The sequence below is a fragment of the Lontra canadensis genome, unplaced genomic scaffold (genome assembly GCF_010015895.1).
Source record: "Lontra canadensis isolate GAN:19392208 unplaced genomic scaffold, GSC_riverotter_1.0 scaffold32, whole genome shotgun sequence".
Lineage (NCBI taxonomy): Eukaryota > Metazoa > Chordata > Mammalia > Carnivora > Mustelidae > Lontra > Lontra canadensis.
This window is the reverse complement of record NW_022631026.1, coordinates 8,067,359-8,089,147: the sequence shown is the minus strand read 5'-3', so window position 1 is coordinate 8,089,147 and position 21,789 is coordinate 8,067,359. Positions and strand designations below refer to the sequence as shown.

At 49.3% G+C, this 21,789-nt stretch overlaps 2 protein-coding genes across 3 annotated transcripts in view; one reads left to right on the top strand and one right to left on the bottom strand.

Moving 5' to 3' along the window:
* Positions 1–659: 659 nt before the first annotated feature.
* On the top strand, positions 660–8,573 carry NTSR2 (neurotensin receptor 2). 2 transcript variants are annotated; one of them, XM_032867026.1, is made up of 4 exons: positions 660–1,295; positions 5,550–5,706; positions 7,278–7,368; positions 8,360–8,573. In XM_032867026.1, the coding sequence occupies exons 1-4, from the start codon at positions 672–674 to the stop codon at positions 8,526–8,528; spliced, it is 1,041 nt and encodes a 346-aa protein (XP_032722917.1). In that variant the 5' UTR covers positions 660–671; the 3' UTR covers positions 8,529–8,573. The 2 variants fall into 2 exon arrangements, with proteins under 2 accessions (XP_032722917.1, XP_032722916.1); XM_032867025.1 differs by having other exon boundaries at positions 5,457–5,706.
* A 4,916-nt stretch (positions 8,574–13,489) lies between these two features.
* Positions 13,490–21,789, bottom strand: part of GREB1 (growth regulating estrogen receptor binding 1) — a 72,422-nt gene continuing 64,122 nt past the window's right edge. The window contains exons 28-33 of the mRNA XM_032866863.1: positions 21,289–21,463; positions 19,016–19,234; positions 18,072–18,207; positions 16,921–17,121; positions 16,328–16,466; positions 13,490–15,174 (exon numbers count right to left, since the gene is read on the bottom strand). Coding sequence (XP_032722754.1) covers positions 15,011–15,174; positions 16,328–16,466; positions 16,921–17,121; positions 18,072–18,207; positions 19,016–19,234; positions 21,289–21,463 — 1,034 coding nt within the window. The 3' untranslated portion in view covers positions 13,490–15,010. The remainder of the gene's footprint in view (positions 15,175–16,327; positions 16,467–16,920; positions 17,122–18,071; positions 18,208–19,015; positions 19,235–21,288; positions 21,464–21,789) is intronic.

Genomic DNA, 21,789 nt, shown 5'->3' with positions numbered 1-21,789 from the left:
ACTTCCTCACCCTGCTCCATGGGAACAACATCCTAAAACCCCAGGAAAGCCTGATACCCTAAGGACGCATCTATCGGTGCCCAGCGAATCCCTCGAGCATGTTCCTGGGGTGCTCAAACAGCCCTTCAGCAAGAAGAGTACCAGCTGCAAAGTGGCCAAGTTCGGGCAAGTCCTTGGGCAGCTGTCTCTGGGACTCCAGGCACACAGCAGCACAAGAGAACCGGTCAGGTGCGTGGCACCCGCGGGATGCCTCTCTAGGCTGAAGGTTTGGAGCTTTCTCCCAGATTGGCTCATTTAATCTTCACGGAGATTCTGCAGTGGAGATTCTGCAGTGTAGATAATATATTCTCAAATGCAGACATGGATTGAGAAGTTAAAAAACTTGCCCAACTTCACACAGCTGGTAAGTCAGGCCCAACCCCTCTGTATCGCCTCCCACCCAGCACCCAGTGCTCCCGTGGGTTGAACTGAACCGAGAAATGTAAACGCAGCCACGGGCTTACACTCTCTGTCCTGTCCCGCCCGGGAGTTTGCTCAGGGGCACCCTCCCGGGGGGCGGGTCCTCCCATTCTGGAGGTTCCAGGAGAGGAGGAGGCGCTCGCTCTTCTCCCTGGGCAGCTCGCCCAGTCTGCGCCCAGTGAGAGGGAGGGAGCGCCGGCCGCGGGAGCGGGATGGAGAGCAGCAGCCCGCGGCCCCCGAAGCCCAGCTCGGGTCCCGCGCTGAGCCTGGACGCCCGGCTGGGCGTGGACACGCGCCTCTGGGCCAAGGTGCTGTTCACCGCGCTCTACTCGCTCATCTTCGCCCTGGGCGCGGCGGGCAATGCGCTGTCCGTGCGCGTGGTGCTGAAGGGGCGCGCCGGGCCCCCGGGGCGCCTGCGCTACCACGTGCTCAGCCTGGCGCTCTCCGGGCTGCTGCTGCTGCTGGTCAGCGTGCCCATGGAGCTCTACAACTTCGTGTGGTTCCACTACCCCTGGGTGTTCGGCGACCTGGGCTGCCGCGCTTACTACTTCGTGCGCGAGCTGTGCGCCTACACCACCGTGCTGAGCGTAGCCGGCCTGAGCGCCGAGCGCTGCCTGGCTGTGTGCCAGCCCCTGCGCGCCCGCCGCCTGCTGTCGCCGCGTCGGACCCGCCGCCTGCTGTCGCTCATCTGGGCCGTCTCGCTCGGCCTCGCCCTACCCATGGCAATCATCATGGGGCAGAAGTACGAGGTGGAGACGGCGGGCGGGGAGCCGGAGCCCGCCTCGCGCGTGTGCACTGTGCTGGTGAGCCGCGCCACGCTCCAGGTTTTCATTCAGGTAAGGGGGAGGGAGGCTAACGGGCCTGTGTTTTCACTTCCAATATTCGCGACCGCCCCCCACCCCGGAAATTTGGGTCTCACTGCCCCATTTTAGGAAGGATCGGGACGGGGCTTGGCAAAGATAGAGGCACTAAGAGAAGTTCAGGTTTGAATTCAAAACTAACTCTGAAAGTCTGCGTTCTTCCCAGTGTTACAGGAGTAGTGACCAAACATCACTGGGCAAAATAATTGTGGGGGAGGGGAGACTGTAAAAATATAGATTTCATAACCCATTCCAGCTTTCTACTTTTTTTTTTATCATCAAAACTAACCACCTTTATTCAGCCTCACTGCAGAACATCCAGCTTAAAGAGATTTTGTGGAGATACAAAAGAGAGGCCTGAATATTCAATATTAATGAAGAATTTCAGAAGAAATACATGTATTAATTGTAGCCTTGACAAGAATTTGGAAAATTTTAAGTTAAACCTGATTAGAAAACCTTCCACTTGGCTTCAGAAGTTACTGACTATGGTCACTATGGGGAATTACTCAGAAGCCACAAGGCAGAATCGCTAATTTTTAAAAATCCACTTCGTATATCAGACATGTTCGTGGGTTGTCAAATTCTTTACCCAAATCTGGACATGATGATAAAAAAGACAAGAACAAAAGCAAACACACAGCAGGCAGAACAGTAATGACACTAAGGAAACTCGTCATGCGGGGACTCCAGACAGTAGTCAGAAGGAGGGGACCCATTGAAATAGTGGGAGCTCTCTGCTCCACGGGGAGCCTGCTTCCTCCTCTCCCTCTCTGCCTGCCTCTCTGCCTACTTGTGATCTCTGTCAAATAAATAAATAAAATCTTTAAAAAAAAATTTTTTTTAAGTGAAATAGTGGGAGCTGCTCCTCCTAGCACATCAGGTCAACTGGTCATGACCTGAGACCTCATGGGTCCAGTCCACACGTTGTTCCCCCATGCCAGCCCAAGCACATCACTGCCACAGAACCGCATATCCAGAGCACCCATCGACCTCCCAGCAGCCTCTACGCAGATTCTGAGCTGCAGCAGAATGATCTAGCTGAAGAGTCAGAGCCCCACAGCTCCTGCCTAAGGTCTGACTGTGCAGCTCCCTTCTGCGCCCTGGTGTGGCCATGGCAATGAACCAGCAACCACATGCTCAAAAGGCTTGGGAGCCAAGGCCCACCAGTCTTCACAGACTACAGTGGTAGCTTCCAGGCTGCACCTATTTTGGAGTCGGGCTTAGGGCGGGGAGAGAGTCCAGCAGGGTCTGTGCTGTGAATATGCAGCTTGCATACTTGATGTGGTGCGAACTAACGCAATAGAAACTGAAATGCACCAGGGGCAAGTTTTTGAAATGTGTAGCGAATTCCTTCACAGTAACAGTATTCTTCAACAAATGTTGAAGAATATTTATATTCTTATATAATAAAAATATTTATATTTATAAAATATTATTTGAAGAATACTTACATTCTTATATATTAATATTTATATTTATAAAATATTTTTATAAATATTTATATTTATAAATTTTTTAAATGTTTAACCTGAGACATACAGTCTATGTTAACACAAAAGGTAGCCAAACTTATATTAAGATTATTTCGGTGCACCTTCTTTTTCAATGCCTTATCGCTCGTGGTCCTTATCTATGTGCTTTTTGACCACCAAAAAAAAAAAAAAAATTGCTCATAGTTATTGAAAGTACAAAAAACTGTATAGTACTTCAAAGCTCCCAAAGATTAATTATTAACTAATGAATATATTTTTTACCTTCCATTTCTGTCTTGGCTGGTATTAAAGTTACAATTTGATTATAAGTATGTTGCTGCTGATAAAACCCCTGCTTGGTTTTGCAACTAACTAAAATGACTGTCACTCAGTGTTTTATTTATCTCTTAGTGCTGCTGATTTGTGAGCACACATCAAGAAAAGAGCATGAGTGATAACTCCTTAAAAAGTTACAGCACCCAACCCAGATATTTTCTACCGATTTTAAAGTGTTATTAAATGCTTTAAAGTGTTACTAAAATGTTTCAGCGTCTGCCTTCGGCTCAGGTCATGATTCCAGAGTCCTGAGATTAAGCCCCACATCGGACTCCCTGCTCAGCGGAGAACCTGCTTCTCCCTCCCTCTCCCCCTGTTCCTTCTCTCACTCGCTCACTCTCTCAAATAATTTTTTTTAACAGAAAAAAAAGTGAAAAGAACATAACATTCAGTTTAGGGGCACCTGGCTGGCTCAGTCGATTAAGGGTTGGACTCTCCATTTCAGCTCAGGTCGTGATCCTGGGGTTCTGGGATCAAGCCTCCTGTGGGACCCTATACTCAGCTCAAAAATCTGCTTGAGGATTCTTTCTTTCCCACTCCCCCTCTGTCCCCAACAAAATAAATAAATAGATCTTTAAAAAAATAATAATAAAATCTTAAAGTGTTCCATTTAAAAGAAAATGTTCACACAGAACCAATAAGGAAAAACCCTACAACACATACACTTTGAATTTTTTTTTAAGATTTTGTTCATTTATTTATTTGAGAGAGAGGGAGAGAGCACGAGCACGGGGAAGAACAGAGGGGGAAGAAAATCAGGCAGACTCTGCTCTCTGTGCGGAGCGTGACATGGGACCTCATCCCACGACCCCAAGATCATGACCTGAGCTGAAACTGAGAATCAGACCTTCCACCAACTGAACCATCCAGGTGCCCCATAAACCTTGAATTTTAAAAATTAAACATAAAAAAAAACCAAGGTATTATATAATAAGCTTGTTTTTGATAAGTCAAAAAATATCAACTAATAACTATGTTACAAGGCTTGTAACATAAAACATCTGTTCCCCTTACGGCCCCTTCACACTCTGGTTTATATTCTCCTGTTGAGGGGCAGCCTCTGTCCCCCTTAGCTCTAGCTGCTCTTTGCCTACATATTTCTAAAGAACACGCCTGCTTGACTTCGCAGTTTTTTCATTTTATGCAGTGTCTTCTCACTGGAGAGAAAGAGCATCCTGCTGTCTCACATGGCCACCCTCCCCTCCTTGTCCCGCAACCACACACGCTTCTCACCACTCCTCCAGGGCAATTACGGCAGGGTATAATAAGGTTCGTCTTACGCTCAGTGCTTGCGTACTGCAGCTGTGCTAAACATTCTTCACAGATGAAACGTCACATATTTCCATTATAGCTCCTTCCCCACGTTATGTTTGCTTCCTTGCCACCAACAATGGTCTTTTTTCAGTTGGCTTAGTTTCCTGTGATCTATTTCTCATGCATGTTTTACTCCTCTACTAGAAGTATAAATACTATCTCAGTACATCCAGACCCCTTCGGGCAACTGTCAGTCGCATCCTCCGGTCGCCCCTGGAGCCCCTGCTCCTGCTCCAATCTAGCTGGATGTGCAGCCACATCTTCCATCACTCTACTCTTCTGCCATGGGCCCTATTTTTGGATTCTGGGTATCTCTTTATTGGTTTACAACCTTATTTTGATGGAACACATGCTCTCGTAACCTTCTGTGACCTGAGAAAAGGTCCACAGAAGAAAAAAAAAGTGCAATTCTGCATATCTGAAAATGTTCCAGATTATGGCCAGGCACAGAATTCCTCACAAGTTGTAAAGCATCACTCCACTGTTTTCCAGCTCCCACTGCTGCCTTAAAGAAGTCCAACACCATTCTGCTTCCCCACCTTTGTATGGCTCTGTCTTATCCCTCTGGAAGTTTTCAAGGTCTTCTTTACTCACAGCATGCTCAAAGTCCCAAGAACATGCCTTGATGTGGACTTATTTTCATCCTTGGGCCCTCACGCAGCCTTTCAATCTGGAAGCTTATGTCCCTCACTCTTAGAAAAATTTTCTTCAATGTGGTTTATTTTAAAAAATGATTTGCTCCCCTTTGTTTTCTCTATTTGCTTTCTGGAACCCACTGTTACTTAGACCATGAGTGTCCTCAACTAATCCCAAATGTTCTTGTTGTCTCTCCTATTTTTATTGTATTTTCCCATCTTTCTGAGAAGCTTCTCAACCTTATCTTGTAGCCCTGCTGTCGTCCCCCCACCCCACTCCTGCTGCTGCAGATTCCTGGGCCCTGGGCACAGCCTGATGGCCAGAGCATCACAGAGCCTTGGGGCCACCACCATAAGCCATGGAATTACCTTTACAGGTGAATGTGCTGGTATCCTTCGTGCTCCCCTTGGCATTAACTGCCTTCCTGAACGGGGTCACTGTGAGCCACCTGGTGGCCCTCTGCTCCCAGGTGCCATCCACTTCCGCCCCAGCCAGCCCCACCCCCAGCCACATGGAGCTAACAAGTGAGGAGAGGAGGACGCTCCCCCTGGGGGGCCAGGCCAGCCTGGTGCAACACAAGGACTCCAGCCGTCTCCGCCGTCTCCAGCACAGCGTCCAGGTTCTCAGTTAAGTACTCAGTAACACTGTCCTGAGCAGAGGAGCAGGGGCTCCAGGGAAGCCTCCCCTAACCCCTGACCAAGTGACCTTGAGCAAGTTGCTACCTCTTTCCAGGCCTCACTTTTACTCTATGCCTTAGGGTAATTGTATGATCACCAACAGGCTTCCATAAGGTTTGGTGGTATGACGAAAGGCTAGAATGCAAATTCTGTACATGAAACCCCCATCTGCTCCAGGGAGTAACGCATAAAGACAAGCAGATTCCCAGTTGGTTTTCAGGGAGGGAGTCCAGCCTATGAGTGAATATAAGAAACAGCTATATTTAGGGACAGTCTGGGAGTGGAAAACTCAGGCCACCTGAGTTCCCCACCAACTCCTTGCTTTCCTTGATACAACATTGATTGTTGGTTGGTTTTTCTAAGTCTCTAGGTCAACTTGGCCTCTAGGGCAGACATTAAGAGGCACAGGAAAACAGGTCTTTCCCAACATCTGCAGTAAAGCAGGTGCTCACTAAGGTCTGGGAAGACTGAATGAGATCAGGGTCTGCTCTCATCAATGCCCCCAGTGTTGTCCACAGGACAGCCATGCAAATCTAAGTGTCATGTGACGTGACAAGAACAGAGGCAGCCCATGATGTGCCTGGACTTTCTTCCATAGACAACAGGTAGCACAGAGACTCGATGTCCAAGAATGCACGGAGATTTGCTTCGGAGATAGGTTTTACTCTGCAGTCTCTGGAGTGTAGGCTATGCGTCTCCAGCTTCCGTGTGCGTGAGAACAGTGTGGAGCGTTGTAAAACACAGACTGCCAGGCCCCAATCCAGAGATTCTGATTCTGTAGCTCTGGGTGGGCCCGAGACTCTGCATTTCTACAAAGCTCCCAGTTGATGTCGATGTCCTGCTCCAGAAGACACACAGGACAACAAAATGGATTTACCAGTCTTGGCAGGTGTAGAGGAGTGGATGGAGGGGTAGGAGGTTAGGGACAAAGGGGTGAACTGGGAGACTGCTCTCACAGTCTGGTGAAGGGGAGATATGAGCCCCTTGGGTGGGACAGTAGAGGTGAGGAGGGAGGAATGGAGAGATGCAAGGAAAGAGCTTTTTTATGGATTGGATCTGGGGGTCATGGAATTATCCACAGACAATCTGGCTTATGGGTTGAGCACTAGACGGATGGTGGAGTACCAGTCAATCAGCAAAAGGAACAGAAGAGGCTTATGACATTTAAGTTCAGTTGTCTCTGCAGTTAGACAATCAGGTGGGAATATCTAGTCCTGGTTTGAGAGTATATTCTGGTGGTCAGGAGGAGGTTATAGAGGTTGTAGAAGTTTCTAGAAGCATGTCAGTGTACAGGTGGGGGTTAAAGTGGGTATTCACGCAGACATCAGGGTACCATCAGGTTTGGCTACAGATCCAGATAAGAATGTGTCCGACAGCCTCAAAGTTCCCTCCCAACCCCTGGATTCTGGGAACAAGTTCCAGTGAAATGCTGTGGTCAGCTCAGCATCTTCCTCCCTGGAGATGGCGTAACTGGGAACATTTGCTCTCTGTCGCTCTGTCCTTCCCCACCTGTTCTGCAGGAGCCATTGTGGGTGTGTATGTCGTCTGCTGGATGCCGTACCATGTCCGCAGGCTCATGTACTGCTACGTTTCCGATGACGGGTGGACTGGGTAGGTGCAGCAGAGGGACCCAAGCGTGTAGGGAAGGGCCACTGGGCTGGGCCTGGGACTTTCTATGCTCTCCACAGGGATTCCCAGTGGCTGGGTCTTTTGGAACTCTGGCCTCCACTCTAGCTGGTCCTGCCCAGTCTGTGCCCTCAAACCCTCTGAGCTGGGGTGCAGAACAGGGCATTTTCTGGCAACTTCACTGAACTGATATGGTCATGTGAGTGAGAGGTCTTAATGGTGGTCAAGGCTATGGGCATCCTGACCACAGGATGGAGCAGCCCACAGATGGGGGGAGCAAGGGGAGGGCCTTGCTATTGCAAAGGGAGGGCAGGAGGCCTCAGAGCCTCACTGAGTCCATGAGCTAAAGGGCCCCTTAGACAGAGACAGACCATATATGTCTTTTGGGTCCCAACTGGAAAAGAGGAGAGAATCTACTGTCTTCCTTTGGGATAGCACTATGCCCCTAATCCTAAGTGGAAGGCAAACATCCAGGGAAAGAGAGATCCATGTAGCCTCCAAGGAAATGGCTGTGCCAATGGAAGCCGCATCCTCAAGAGCTCCTCCCTCCTCTTACACACAGATGCACATGCAAAGCCCTTCCCACGGCTGAGAATCCTGGTGGCGAGGAGCCTGGCTTCTCAGAAAGGCGTTCACTTCTTAGGGAAGCCACATCTCCTGGACCTCACCCAACAGCAGGAGGCCCTCAGCATCTCAGTGGGCTCAGCAATGGCCCCTGAGAGTTGGCACGTGCCTTTTTCACTGTGCAGGGGGCCAGGAACTACATGGGGAACAGGGACTCGGAGGCCAGGTGGAGCACATCTGCCAAGGGCAGCTGTTAATGGACCATTTATCGAATTCCGCCACGCCTCCTGGTAGCAGAAAATGGGCCTTCCTCACCTGCCCTTCAGAGGAGAGAAGCCTTCTCCAGAGAAAGGGGTGGGCGCAGTGAGGAGGTGCAGGTCCTCTAACAGGCCCTCCCGGGTTTCTCTTCCAGGGCACTCTACAATTTCTATCACTATTTCTACCTGGTGACGAACACGCTTTTCTACGTTAGTTCAGCGGTGACCCCTGTCCTGTACAACGTCGTGTCCTCCTCCTTCAGAAAACTCTTCCTGAAAGCCCTCGGCTCCCTGTGTCGAGAGCACCACCACATGGAGCCATGACCCCTCGGAGCCCCGGGGACCCTCTGAATGGACCCAGCTCTGGACTCCGGGGACCCCCCAGACATGCCCACCCGGACGAAACAGAAGACTGAACGAAGCAAACAGTGACTGACGGCTCGGTCACCTAGCATTCTGACGAGCGATGTTCTCACAAGTAACTCGGGCTCTGTAGTCAGATGCACTCACCTGGACCCCTGGCCCCACCACTTACCAGCTGTGTGTCTGCAGGCGAGTCGCTTCCACGCTGAGCCTTGGTCTTCCCATCTGTGTGATGGAGATGAACAGTACCCAGCTCTTAGAGTTGTTCGAAGATTAAAGTGCTTAGCACGGTGCCTAGTGCATAATAAATAATAAACGTTGGCTGGCATGTTTGTGTTGGCATCGTGTTATTATTGCTGTTTGTCACTCTCCTGGAAGTCCGCCACATTCTCCTATAGCTACGTGCTCATCGGTTTGGGCTCAGATGTCCTAAGAATTTCCACCAATGACAGGATGGTGTTCCAGAAGCTTACCGTATTGTCACATCACATGAGCTGTAGTAACTAACCTTCTCCAGTCTGCCCAGTAGGACTCCATGAGCTGTGGGAGGCCCTGGGGCCACCCATTCCTCTCCCCTGGCCTCTGGCTGGAGTGATTGCCTGACGCCAAGCATGCAGGGCCACCAGGGGCAGGGGGCGGGGGTGGGCAGAGGACAGTTGTGTGACCGACCCAGAAGTGGCAGGGTGTCAAGCTTCTATTTATTTTGGAGATCCTAGAAATTCACTCATGACCACTGCCATCTTCTACATGGGGAAAACAAAAGCAAAGAGAAGTTAGGGAAGGTCCTTCTCCCACTGCTTAGCAACTCAGGGACCAAAGCTGAGGCTTGGGAGCAAGCAGCAGGGCCCACCGGTACCTCCTGCATCTTCCCAAGAGTCTCGTGGCCAAAGAGCAACTGAAAAGAAAGGCTCACCATGAAGGACCTGAGTGAGTCACGATCACCCACTCAGTTTACCCAAATCCCACTTATCAGGCCACCATTAAATAACAAGAATAAATCTTATTCAGCAACAAAAACACTGTGGTCGTACTATTCAAAAGAACACGATACAAAATTACACAGTGATATGTAGAAGTCATCCAGATACAGAGAAAAGGTCTAGAATGAAGCCCTTAGTGAAAATGATGGGTTTGCTAAGGAGGCACAAGTGACCCAAGGACTGGGGTGGTTTCTGTTTCCTTCACGTCAGGATCTGAGCCCAGTGACACTTGGCATGCAGCAGATAGATGTCTGGTGAAGGGTGGGGAAACCTGGCTTGTTTTCTTCTAATCTGTTGGTATAGTATTGTTTGTATGACATCTAAATAACAAATTTCAAATAGAAATTAAGTTCCCCCTATCATCCCACGGGCAGCACCAGCAGTGGCCACAGAGCCGGGACTGTGGGGCGGATCCTCCCTCTGTCACTTATCAGCCATGTGACTTAAGTTCCTTCACCTGTTTGGGCCTCGTGTCACATCTGTGAAATAGACATTGTAACGATTGTCCCCTGGACTTTAAGAATTAAATGGCATCATAAATATGAAAAAAGCACCAAAAAGAGCTCGGTTAGTAGTGGCTGTCTTTAATATAAAGGAAGATCTTGGTTACCAAATGCAAATTATCTTCCTAATTCTCTAAACCTCTTAAGGTCTATTTGTGTGGTTGGCTGGACCACTGGCCTCCTTAGCTAAGATCAAAAGACCCCAAAATTGTTCCTTTCATCAGCCTTAGTCCTACAGCCATGACCTCATCCAGGGCCAGAATTTTAGGAAGCTTCCACCAAACCTTGAAAGATGAAGGATGCGTTGTCCACTGTATGAGTTTCCTGGGGCTGCCATAAGAAAGCACCGCAGAGTATGTGGCTTAAAACAACAGAAATCTATTTTCTCATAACTTTTAAAGCTACAAGTTCAAAATCAAGGTGTCACCAGGGCCGTGCTCCCCAAAGGCTAAAGAAAGCATCCTACTTTTTTTCTTCCAGCTTCTGGTGGTTCCCTTGGCTTGTAGGTTCATCGTTCCAATCTCTGTCTTGTTGGTCACATGGCAGCCTTCCTCTGCTACTCACTCTCAAGACACCAGCCATACTGGATTAGGAGCCCACTATTCCAGTATGACTTCATCTCAACTAATTACATGAGCAACAACCTTATTTCCAAATAAGATCACATTCTTAAGTATCCGGGGTTAGGACCTGGATATATTTTCGGGGATGTGATTCAACCCAAAACAGCAACCAAACCCACCCTTCTTAATAGGGTGGATTGCCACCCTTGGGAAAGATCCTTTTATAGAGCAAGAGCCAGAGTTAGAGTAGCCAGAGATCCCAAGAGAGAGAAATTAGTGCTCGTCAGAGTTAAAGAAAGGCAAAGGGAAACTGGGACAGCATATTCAGTGAATGACAAATGTAGTCGTGGATTCTTGTTTCTTCTCTAGACACGAAGGGCTTGAAAACTCTGCACCGGCTTTCCAACTGTTTTGTTAATTAAAATGCTAATTCCTTCTGAGCTGGGAAGTCTGCCTAAGCAAGTAGACTGAAAAAGAAATGAAAGCCGTCGACATTGGACGTGCCCTTGGTTCATAGTCTTCACTGAAAGAGCTGTCTGCAGACTCTGAAGCCAGATCTGGGAAGTATAATGCAAATCTTGTTATTAAAGGGTTTATAACCTTTGTTATAAAAGGGTTTCTGAACATTAATGCTGGGATTGCCCAGACTCAGGATGCTATATAATGTAACGTATTTGCTATATGCTGGCATCCGGCATTATCTCCCACAGGTGACCCAATACATCTCTCCCAGTGAAAGAATTTTGGATCCGGACTTTAATCATATAGAGAGCCTTTGGAGCCAATAGTGCCTTTCTAATATGTGACATTTGTTGGAAGTCAATTACTCAAGACGGAAAGCAGCTGAGATGTTAGTGGAACTATGCTTACACCTGTAACATGAATCTAGATTTGTTCTGTCTCTTGATAGATGTGTGATCTTAGACAAGTCATGCAAACTCGCTGAGCCACAGCTTTTCATCTGTAAGATGGTCCCAATGGTATCTACTTCAGAGTATTGTTGAGTTGATTAAATAATAGGCAATCAGTCACCCAGTTAAATGCCTGGCACCTATTAGGTGCTCAAAAATGTTTGCTACTGACTGTTGCTAATTTCATAGCTAACACATTCTCCAGGGGGCCAAGTGACCTGGCAAAGGAATCAAGGCATGAAACCAAGTCTCTGAGTTTCAAGTTCCGTGCTCTCTCTGCTGCCACATCTGCTAGGAGAACCCTGACATCCATGTGAACATTGTTCATACAGCCCCGTTTCTCTTCCTTTACTGCAAGAATTCTCAAATTGCTTTAAGTATTCAGGGAAAAAGAGTCACCATCTGTGTATCTATTACTCTTCTCTGGTTTGAGGGTGATTGCTATTTCTGGTCTTGCAGAAGTACAGATTTCCATACCTTCCAATGCTCTGGAATAGTTTTAATTTCATTATGGCAAAATACACCTAAAATTTACCATTAGTGTAATTTAGCACATCCACAATGTAATGCAAACATTGCCTCTGTCTAGTTACAGAACATTTCCTGGAATTTCTATTCCACAAGAACTCTCTCCTCTTTGGAGGTTAATGACTGTAAATCAAACGTGTTACTGTGTCAGTTGACTCTCATTTCTATTGGTCTTCTGCCTGTATTTCTGGAGCGATGTACTAGTCTCTAATCATGGTCATGCAACCATCCCATCATTACCCTATTATTTTCCTGTTCTGGCTTTCTAGATTTCATGGTAGTGCTGGCATATCTACAAAGTTTTGTGACCATTATCATCCCTCTGGATTTAACTTTGAAAATTATCTCTTCGTCCATTAATTTTCTAAAATTTTGAAGCCCAGTCTGTTAGCTTTCTTAAGCAGGTCTGAGAGCCTCAATCTGCTATTAGATGAATTTAATCCACTTATGTTTATTGTGATGAGGGATACATTTGAATGTGTTTCTGCCATCTACTTCATTTACCAAGCTGCTTCTCTCTCCCTTCCCCAGCTTTTTCTTCCCTTATACCACATACACTGGGGTTTTTTGTTTGTTTGTTTGTTTTTGGTGCTGCTTTCCCTTTACTGTTTAGATGTTGGACATCCCGAGATTACTGTTGTTTTAACATATATTTAAATGTTCCTTTTCTGCTAACATGTTAATCACTCCTGCCCCATTAAATCCAGAATTTTAGTTCAATTTCACTCCTTGTCAGTTCCTCCATCACAAGCCACTCCTACCCCCAGCTCTCATGTTGGAAGCACCTAAGACAGAAAAGAGTCCATCAATGGACACAAGCGCTACTGTTTGCTGGAACCCCGTGCCCTCCTCCTCAAGGCTCCACAGTCTGCTCCACACTCTGCCCTAGCAATGGCCACCTGCTTAGCCCAGGCTGGTGGCATCTCTAAGTGTTGCAGAAGAGCCCAAAGGAACTGGATAGCCCAGTTGCTCCACACTATCATCACCATGACAATTGCTCTAGGCCCCCTTTCCAGCTTCCTTAGCCCCTCTGAAGCACACAACACAGTGACCCAACTGTCTGCGCACATTTCTCTGCATGGTCTGAGCTGTGCTTTGCTTCATTCCTGTTCTGTACTCCTAAAGTTGTCTGCTTTCTTCTTTCAGGAATTCCTCCATATGTTAATATATGTTTGTTTTTATGGACTTATCATTTCCTTTCCAAAACTGTCTTTTCTGAGATTTTAAGCAGGGAGCCCCTGGAGATCACTGACCACACTATTTCCTCTCAAAATAATGCAATTAATACTCATCAAAGAAACCATAAGTGCACTCTATGTTTTATTTATAAGGCTGGAACAAAGAGAAATGTTTGGGACTTTTTTCAAGTTTAAATTAACTAATAAAATGGGAAGAATAGCACAGAAGCTGCTATTTACAAAAAAAAACAAATATAACTAAAGAAGATAAGTTTTTATTCCAAGATAGGAATAATGGCATATACAAAGTGATCATTTTATAAACATTGAACGAATCTTTTATACTCATGGGCTCTTTTTATTTGGGGGGAAAAAAAGATTAACTCTTTGGCATCATCTTTTAAAATAATTTCTTCTTGGACTGTTATCCGTCACAGTGCTTGTAAGAGTCTGACATGGATGTGTTGGAATGCATTCTGATGGCTCTTTTCTGAGTATCTTTAAATTCTTCCTTGAGTTAGAGACACTCCGAAAGCACTGTGGTACCAGGGCAAGACAGACTCTGGTCCGGGATGCTGAAGTCTACTTGCCCATCCCTCTGCTCCTCTCCTGAACTCTGATCTCAGAGAGTTATAGACTCTCTGTATCTGAACCTTCTCGTCTTCCAAGTGGAGGATAATTGTCCCCATGTGGGCTGCTGGAAGGACTAAGCAGGACCTGAACTGTAAAAGCACATGGTCCAACGCCTGGCCTGTGGGTAGCGCTCTCACACGCTGGCTTGATACACATCCCATCAGACAGATGGACCGGGAGCATCATGGAACATTCCTGCTGTCTTCTCTGCTCTGTCCCCTTCTACTCTGATCGGGGCCAAGCACTCATAAGGGAAAACAAGCTATTTAAGGAACCAAAAACTCAGCTTCAATAAATTAGTCAAAAGTTTAGTTCTTACCAACTCTTTTCTATGTCACTTTGGTTGTGTTTGTTGTTTCAAAGCAAGCAATTTGGTCCTCTTTCCTTTGTGAGGCAAAGTCTGTCTCTTCGGGTCAACCTCAGCAACCCTAATTCTCTTTCTGAAATGCTTTTTTGTTGTAAAGAAAGCGTCTTTTCACTTTTGCCCTTTTTAAGAGGTAGGGTACTGACCCTCTACTATATTATTTTAATAGAATCTTACGTGCTCTGACGTCAAACCACTTGCTTTATTAGCGTCGATGCCTTTGGGCTAGCTTCTAGAAGAGCAAACTTGTAGGCAATTACATAATTCTTGGGAAATGATGTTAGTTTCTTCCTGTGTCCAGCCGTTGTACTTAAAATGTCCTTCTGGAATATTGCTTTGTAGTAGGTGATAAGGAAACCCACATAGCCCAAATCCTATCCTTCACCCAAGACACTGGCACCTCTACGAGAAAATCCAAGAGCGATCCTTTAGCACTAAGAGAAAAGTCAAGTTTGTCCGTGGAAGCACATGGATGACATGACAGCAGGTGACAGTTCGTTCTTCATGAAACAGGTTTCAACAGAGCCCAGGGCCATGTGGCCTGGCCCGGAACCCAGGAGGCAGGGGTGTGCCCTCCTGCTTGCCGCCAACTCCTCCTTGTTGCTCTCGCTAAGACTCCGTGTGCCTCCGGGCCCGGGGTCCCCAACGTACAGCACAAGGGGACGGCACACCAATCTTGGCGCCACGCCTGGTCAAGCCCCCAGGGATCTCGGATTTCCTTTAGCTTCGAGCGCATGAGGTTCTGAAGGCTCCGGTCTTGCAGAAAACCTGCCTCTGTCACCCTCAAATGTGCCGCCCTGTCAGAAAGAAGAGCGGCCGGTCTTCCTTGGCGTTGGCAGTCTGGAATTCATCCCGCAGCCGGAACTGCCATTCGTCTTCCAGCTCGAGGCGGACCACTGTCTGTCGCAGGGAGTTCCGGTCCTGACAGATGACGCACAGGGTGGCACCTGTATGCATGGGCGATGGCAGAGGCATTGAGGAAAACAGGTGAGTTTATCCAAAGGCAAGAGACTGCCTGCATTTACTTGCAGTAAGGAAACGGGATGCTATTTGGGAGGGAAGGACCAGACCTCCAGGTGGCCTCCTGCGACTTTTGGAACACAGCATTATCTTAGCAGCATGCACAGTGCAACGGTTAGTTGGTAGATCTGGCAGGTGAGACAATAGGGAGGCCAGAAGAAAGGTCCAGAAAGAAGTGGGGGGAACAAAGGGAGGAGAACCGGAAGCAGACACACGGGAGGGTCTAGTTGCAAACCAAGTGTTCCCAGCTCCAGCATTGTGTGAACTGCCCCGTGCTAGGCCACCTCCCAGCGGGGCCCTACCTTCTCATCCCATGCAAGCTGCCTGCACCCAGGCCCAATGCAGCATCCCCCTCCCCACCCACCCTTGGGAATTCTCCCTCCTCTCTACTCCTCGCCTTGTCAGTCCGTCATTCTGGTTTGCTGTTGGTCTGCCTCCCTCCTAGCCACATGTCCTGTCCTCCTGTTACACAAAATGTTTCCCAAAGGCAGACGGTGTTAGAAACCTCTTACTCTTGCCAAGCCTTATAGAGTGCTGGTGCTCAGAAAACACCTGCTCCAGAAGGTCAAAGTGAAGACACCCAATGTTACATGAAGATCAGTGAGGGATCCCAGCTGGCTGGAAGCCCATTTTTTTATGCCCTACAGGATGAATGTCACTCTCAGCCATTCTAGCACGACAACAGCTACAGAAGGAGGAAGGTCAGAGTGAAAGGCAAAAAGCAGGCAGTACCCCCAAGACAAGGAGGAAGAGCTCAGGCACCAGGAGGAGGGAATGGAGGGAACCAAGTGCTGATGTTAAGATCTTGGGCTGAAAAGGAACATGAAGTCAAAATTATCCCTTTGCCTAAGAGAAAGGGGATGTGTCTTGACTCTACAGACACAAGGGAATGAGAGCCGCCCTGGGATTGCATCAGCCTCCTTGGACTTTCCTGGATAATTGGGGCAGTCCTGTTTCCTCTCTGAACCTCAGTGTACCCACTGGCAAATAAGGACAAGGGCCAGAAGTCACCTCCTCGAATGCACTGGGTAAGGAAAGGCATTCAAATCGAGATCCAGAGTAAAATGTATGAGCAGTTACCTTTCAGAAAATGAAACTTTTTCAAAAAGCTGGCTCCCACGAAAGAATCACAGAGGTATAGCAGGAGCCCACTAAACGCGAAGTCAGAGCAGCTGATGTTCCGAGAGTGGGGCCTGGAGCTCACATAGCACACAGAAATCTGAAAAAGAAGAAATCCAAGAGAAACCGTCATTTTCCCCACAATCCTCAAACACAGGATGCTAGGCTAGGGCTTTCCATCTAGCAAATACTAACGGCTTGGTCAAGCTCAAGGCTGGGGCCGGGCGGGGGAGGGTGTTGTGGGGGGGATAAGAACGATATTTAGTGTCATTTCCAAATCTAAATCCTAAAAATCAACTCCAGGAATTTTCTCCCGATTCATCTACTCATTAATTCATCTGAGAGTCAGAAGCGATTTGGCCTCCGAGTCGGCTTTCATCCCTAACTTACGGCATCGGGGCAGAGCGTTCAAGCTCTCTCAGCTGCACCGGGAGGCAAACACCAGAGGCAAAGGGGCCAAGTAGCCGGTAAAAGTCCGAATCCGGGACGGCGGCGCATCTGTTTTAGGAATTCCGCTGGCTCGAGGGCTCAGCGGGGCCCCCTCTGAAAGTCACCTGAGATCCCAGGTTAAGGTAGCAGTCGACCGAGAGCACAGGGTGGCTGTGGTTCTTCAGGGATAGCGGGAAGAAGCGGTGACTGTGGTGCTGTAGAAACTTCTCCAGCAGAAGCTGCGCAGGGGCCGCGAGGAATGTGTGTTTGCTGTCCGGGGCGCAGATGTACTGGGCGGGCACGATGGCCACGGGGTTGTCGGACACCTGCGTGGGGAGGCGAGGTATCAGCCACTCCCAGCCGCTCCCCCCCAGCCAGGCTTCTGCGGGGAGTGGCCCTGGCCCAAAAGACTCTGTCACATGGTAGGGCTGGCAGTGGAGAACCCAACCTTCAACCATAAAATTCTCTAAGAAAAACTGGGGTTTTCCCCAAGTGAGACGTGTGAAATTAACGAATGAGATCGGGAAGAAGTGTGACATTGAGCATTCCGTCAGAAAACTGGCCATCTGGTCTAGAAAATTCAAGAGAACCCGTGGACCTTAGGGACTCTCCCCCACCAAATCCAAGAATGTGAATCTCCGGAAGGGTCAGCTTCCCCTGCCCCCAGATCCTGTCCACCTCCCACCCACCCCCATGGTCCTTCCCGCTGACCCCTGGCCATCCTCTCCCACCACCTCTTACTCCAGAGCCAACACGCTTCCCAAGCTGTAGCCAGAGACTGTTGACCTAAATAAAGCTTATAGGTTCCTCCAGTGGACACACATCAGCGGCTTCTCATTACTGCTAGGGAGAGTCCGGAATGTTCCCATGGCTGTTAAGGTTCCGCCTGCTCCCTCCAGCCCATCTCTGCCTCTTTCCCTGCCCGGTACACTTCTTCCATACTCACCTCCTCCCTCCCACCTGCTCAGCTCCTCTACCCAGATCCTTCCCCAAACCTGGATATGAAGACGTTTCTCACCCTCCAGGTCTCCGCTTCAATGTCACTCTCTCAGGGCCACTCACGCAGACTGCCACTCCCGCCCTTCTCACGGTTAGGTCTCTGTGACACGCATCACCCTAGTGCTGCTTGTCGCAAGGACACTTTGCTACCAAAGGCCCATCTGCCCAGGGCTGCAAGACCGTGCACTCCTGGGCCCGCCCCGCAGACCGGGCTCCCACCGGCTCCCAGTCTGCAGCGCACACAGCCCCCCGCAGCGGACTCGGCGGGCGCCCTCACCTTGGACGTGATGTGGAAGGACCTGCGCCCGCCCACCGCGATCTGCTTCTTCATCACGCTAAAGCGGTTGAATCGGCAGAGCAGGAGGCCGGCGCTGTGCGCGCGCAGGTTGAAGTCCACGTCATCGCACATGAACCTGCGCGGAAGCAGAGGGCGGAACAGAGGGCTGGAGGCGGCCCCGCCCCACCCCGGCACGCCCCCACCAGCCACGTGGAGGGCGCGCCCCCGCTGGAGGCGCGTGAATGAGGCGAAACAAACAAGGAGGGCGGGCCCAGCTGCAGGGTGTCTGCACCAGGCAGGCGGAGCGCTCCCGAGGCGAACCCCACAGAAACACTCCCACGGGCGAACCCATCTACAGGTGCTGCTGGAGGGACCCCGCAAACACCTTTTCATCTACTGATTAGAGCGAAAACTGCCCGGAATAAAAACAGGAGCCGCTTTCTACAGCTGGGAAAACAAGGTTCAGAGATGGGAGCCTGCGCCTAAAATGCAAAGACCTTAAGTGGCAGAACCCAGATTCCCAGCCGGGCGGCCTGGTTTCCAGATCAAAGCTCCTAGGGGGGCCGTCTTGGCTGCGTGCCCTACACAGAGGCCCGGTAAGCGCTGGCCAGTGGGTTATTCTTGAGCTGTGAGCACTTCTGTGGCTACACCAGGAGAGACTATGACATGGAAGTTACTTTTTAGCTTCAAAGCAATGTGTTGCAAGAAGGAGACCAAAAGCCAGAGAAACAATGCCCCGCATATATAAATCACTAAGGAAAGTATCACATGGACTGGGGAAGCCAGCGGCATAATCTCATGCAAATCTCCCTTCCAGGAAATTATACGATGTAAATTTTTTTTAAAACCTGAGGACTGAAAGCAGGGTAGGACCAATGCCACGGGCAGAGGAGGGCCCTGGGCCCGTGGGCGGTGCTGACTGCCCCTCTGCCGGCAGGACTCACCGATTCTGGTTGTACTGCACATTCTGGGTCAGGTCCACATTCAGGACGATGAAGTCGTGCACGTGGCAGCGGGAGAAGGGCTCGCGCACCTCACCGCTCCCGGTCTTGCTGGACCACTTCCGCATGCCAATCAGGGCGTAGTGGGTGATGTTGGGGGATGCCTCAATGTGCTGCATGACATGCTTCAAAGACACGTTTCGTTCTGACCAGGAAAACTCCCTGCTCGAAAGAGGAAGATTGACATCCCTGGGCTGAGGCGCAAACAGCAGTAAGGCCCTCCCGACAGGGGGCCGCTTTCCAACAGGAGCTCACGTGCCAGCGGGTAGGGTGGCCATGGGTGTTAACCACCATGACCATCCCCGAGTGCCAGGCACCACGCTGGGCATGTCACTTGTACTGTCACTTATCCTCACGGCAATCTCATGCCACGGACACGTCACCCCCGTTTTACCAAGGAGGGAAAAAAGGCTCCGAGTAACTTGCCCAGTGTGACTCAACAGGGCTTGGATTCAAACAGCGCTGTGTATCTCCAAAGCCCTTCTTTCCATCCCGTGCTAAAACACTTGGCATTTCTGGTTTGCAGACCTGAAGTTAAAGTGGCGGGGAAAGCATGATGCTTTTGGCCGTGAATTCCAGTGAGGGAATGGGAAGGAGGAAGGTGGCGTATATACCCCAGCCCCCAGCCCAACTGCCAGCATCTGCTGTCTGTGAAGACGACAGGGACACCTGATGACCAAGGAGGGGGCTGATGGCAGGGACTCCAGAGCGAGCAGCTGGGCCCAAGCCCACAGCTCAACTCTTCTGGACTGCAGCTTGCTCCCCACTCCATGGGGCTTCAGTAAACCCCCCAGGGCCCTGGCCAGTCCCAACATCCCAGGGCGTTAACTGCTGCTTCAGAATGGACTTCAGGAAAGTAGAATAAAAGCCAGTTCTCTCCCAGTCTCAGCTCTTGGCCATGCTCTAGCCTTTGGAAGAGCGTCTGGGTGGATATTGCAAGCAAGGCGGATTCGCTGCTCCCATAAGCCATGGGCAGCTCTATCGTTCAGAAAATGTTTTTCTAGAAAAACAGTGATCAACAGTCATTATTTCTCAAGAATATCGCTAACATAAAAGAAGTAAATGAACATCATGTCTCTTTAAAAAAACGAAGAAAGGACACCTGCATGGTTCAGTTGGTTAAGGGTCTGTCTGCCTTCAGTTCAGGTCATGATCTCAGGGTCCTGGGATCGAGCCCCACATCAGGCTCCCTGCTCAGCGGGGAGCCTGCTTCTCCCTCTCTCTACCCACCCCCAGCTCATGCATGCATGTGGTCTCTCTCTTTCAAATAAATAAAATCTTTTGAAATTTTTTAAATTAAAAACAAGCCAAAAATAACCAGGCAACCCTAAACTGAAACATTCCTGAGGCAAATCACAAAAGGAACTATTTTCCCAATGACGTTGGGTGTCTGTAGCCAGCGAGCCTCTTCCACCTCGTGCTGCTCTAACAGCCACCTCCATGCCATTCAGAGTCTAGGTGACCCTCACGATGGACCTCCAGCACAGGTCTTAGTGCCCCTTCAAAAGATGAGGAAACGAGAACCCAAAAAGATTTCAGTTGTTACCCTAATGTGGCACAGCAAATGAAAATACACCTGGGCGTTAAGTGTTAGGCTGGGGGTGGTGGGCAGAGTCTGGAAGACCACAGGAGGGAAATTCTGGGGCACTCGTGAGGCTCCATTTCTTCACACAGGAGTTGGTTAAGCAGAAGTTCAGTGTGTGAAAACTTCCGGATATGTTTCATGATGCCTTTTTTGGTGGCATTTTATGTTTTGGTGCCTTTTATGTTTCATTTTTTCCCCAAGATTTATTTATTAATTTGAGAGAGAGAGTGTGTACAAGCCTGAACGGGAGGAAGGAGTTAGGGAGAGGGAGAGCAGTAGCCTCCCCGCTGAAAAGGAAGCTCGTCGCAGGGCTCGTTCTCACGACCCTGAGATCGTGACCTGAGCTGAAATCAAAGAGCTGGAGGCTTAACAGACAGAGCCCTCCAGACGCCCCCGTAGATATTCTGTACTAAACTATACATATTGTGATTTTCTGTATGGATTAGACATCAGTACAATTTTAACAAATTTAAAACTCAAAATAAAGCTGTGCTTGGAACAGGAGGCTGCCCCGTGCAGGGCCCTGTCCACCACACGCCACGCCTTCTAAGATGAGGTGTCCCCAGTGGTCCTCAGACGGTGGCTGAGAATCCCCGGCTGAAAGGGGACAGGGTCGGGGCAGGTGGCTCACCTGCTTCTCTCCCCACCACAGTCGACGTCCACCACGTTCCACATCACGCAGGAGTCGTCGGAGATCACGATGAAAGGCCAGATGTCCTGCGGCTTGATCCCGAGCTCCTCCTGCCGGTTCCGCTCGAGCTCCAGGTTGTGGTAGGACAGCTCCTTGATCAGGAAATGGGCGGCACCTGAAAGGGCCCAAACCACTCCCACTCTCGGGTCTCTGCTCCGTGGACACCCGCCTGGGGGCAAAGCCCCTGTCAGAATTAGAGCAGCTCATCAAGGCCCACCCCGAGACCAGCCAGCTCCCGATGGTCCGGTCCTCGCCTCCATCGCCAACCTGCACACACACGGGTCAGCTTATCCTTGCTAATCACGGAGAATGTGAATTAAATCAATAACCAAACATCAAAGAAGAATATTCCAGCAGATGATCACAGCTTTAAAAATCAAAAAGCTTGATGAAAAATGTTAAGCACGTTCATCTCTAGAATATTCTTCCAAGTCTCCAGTC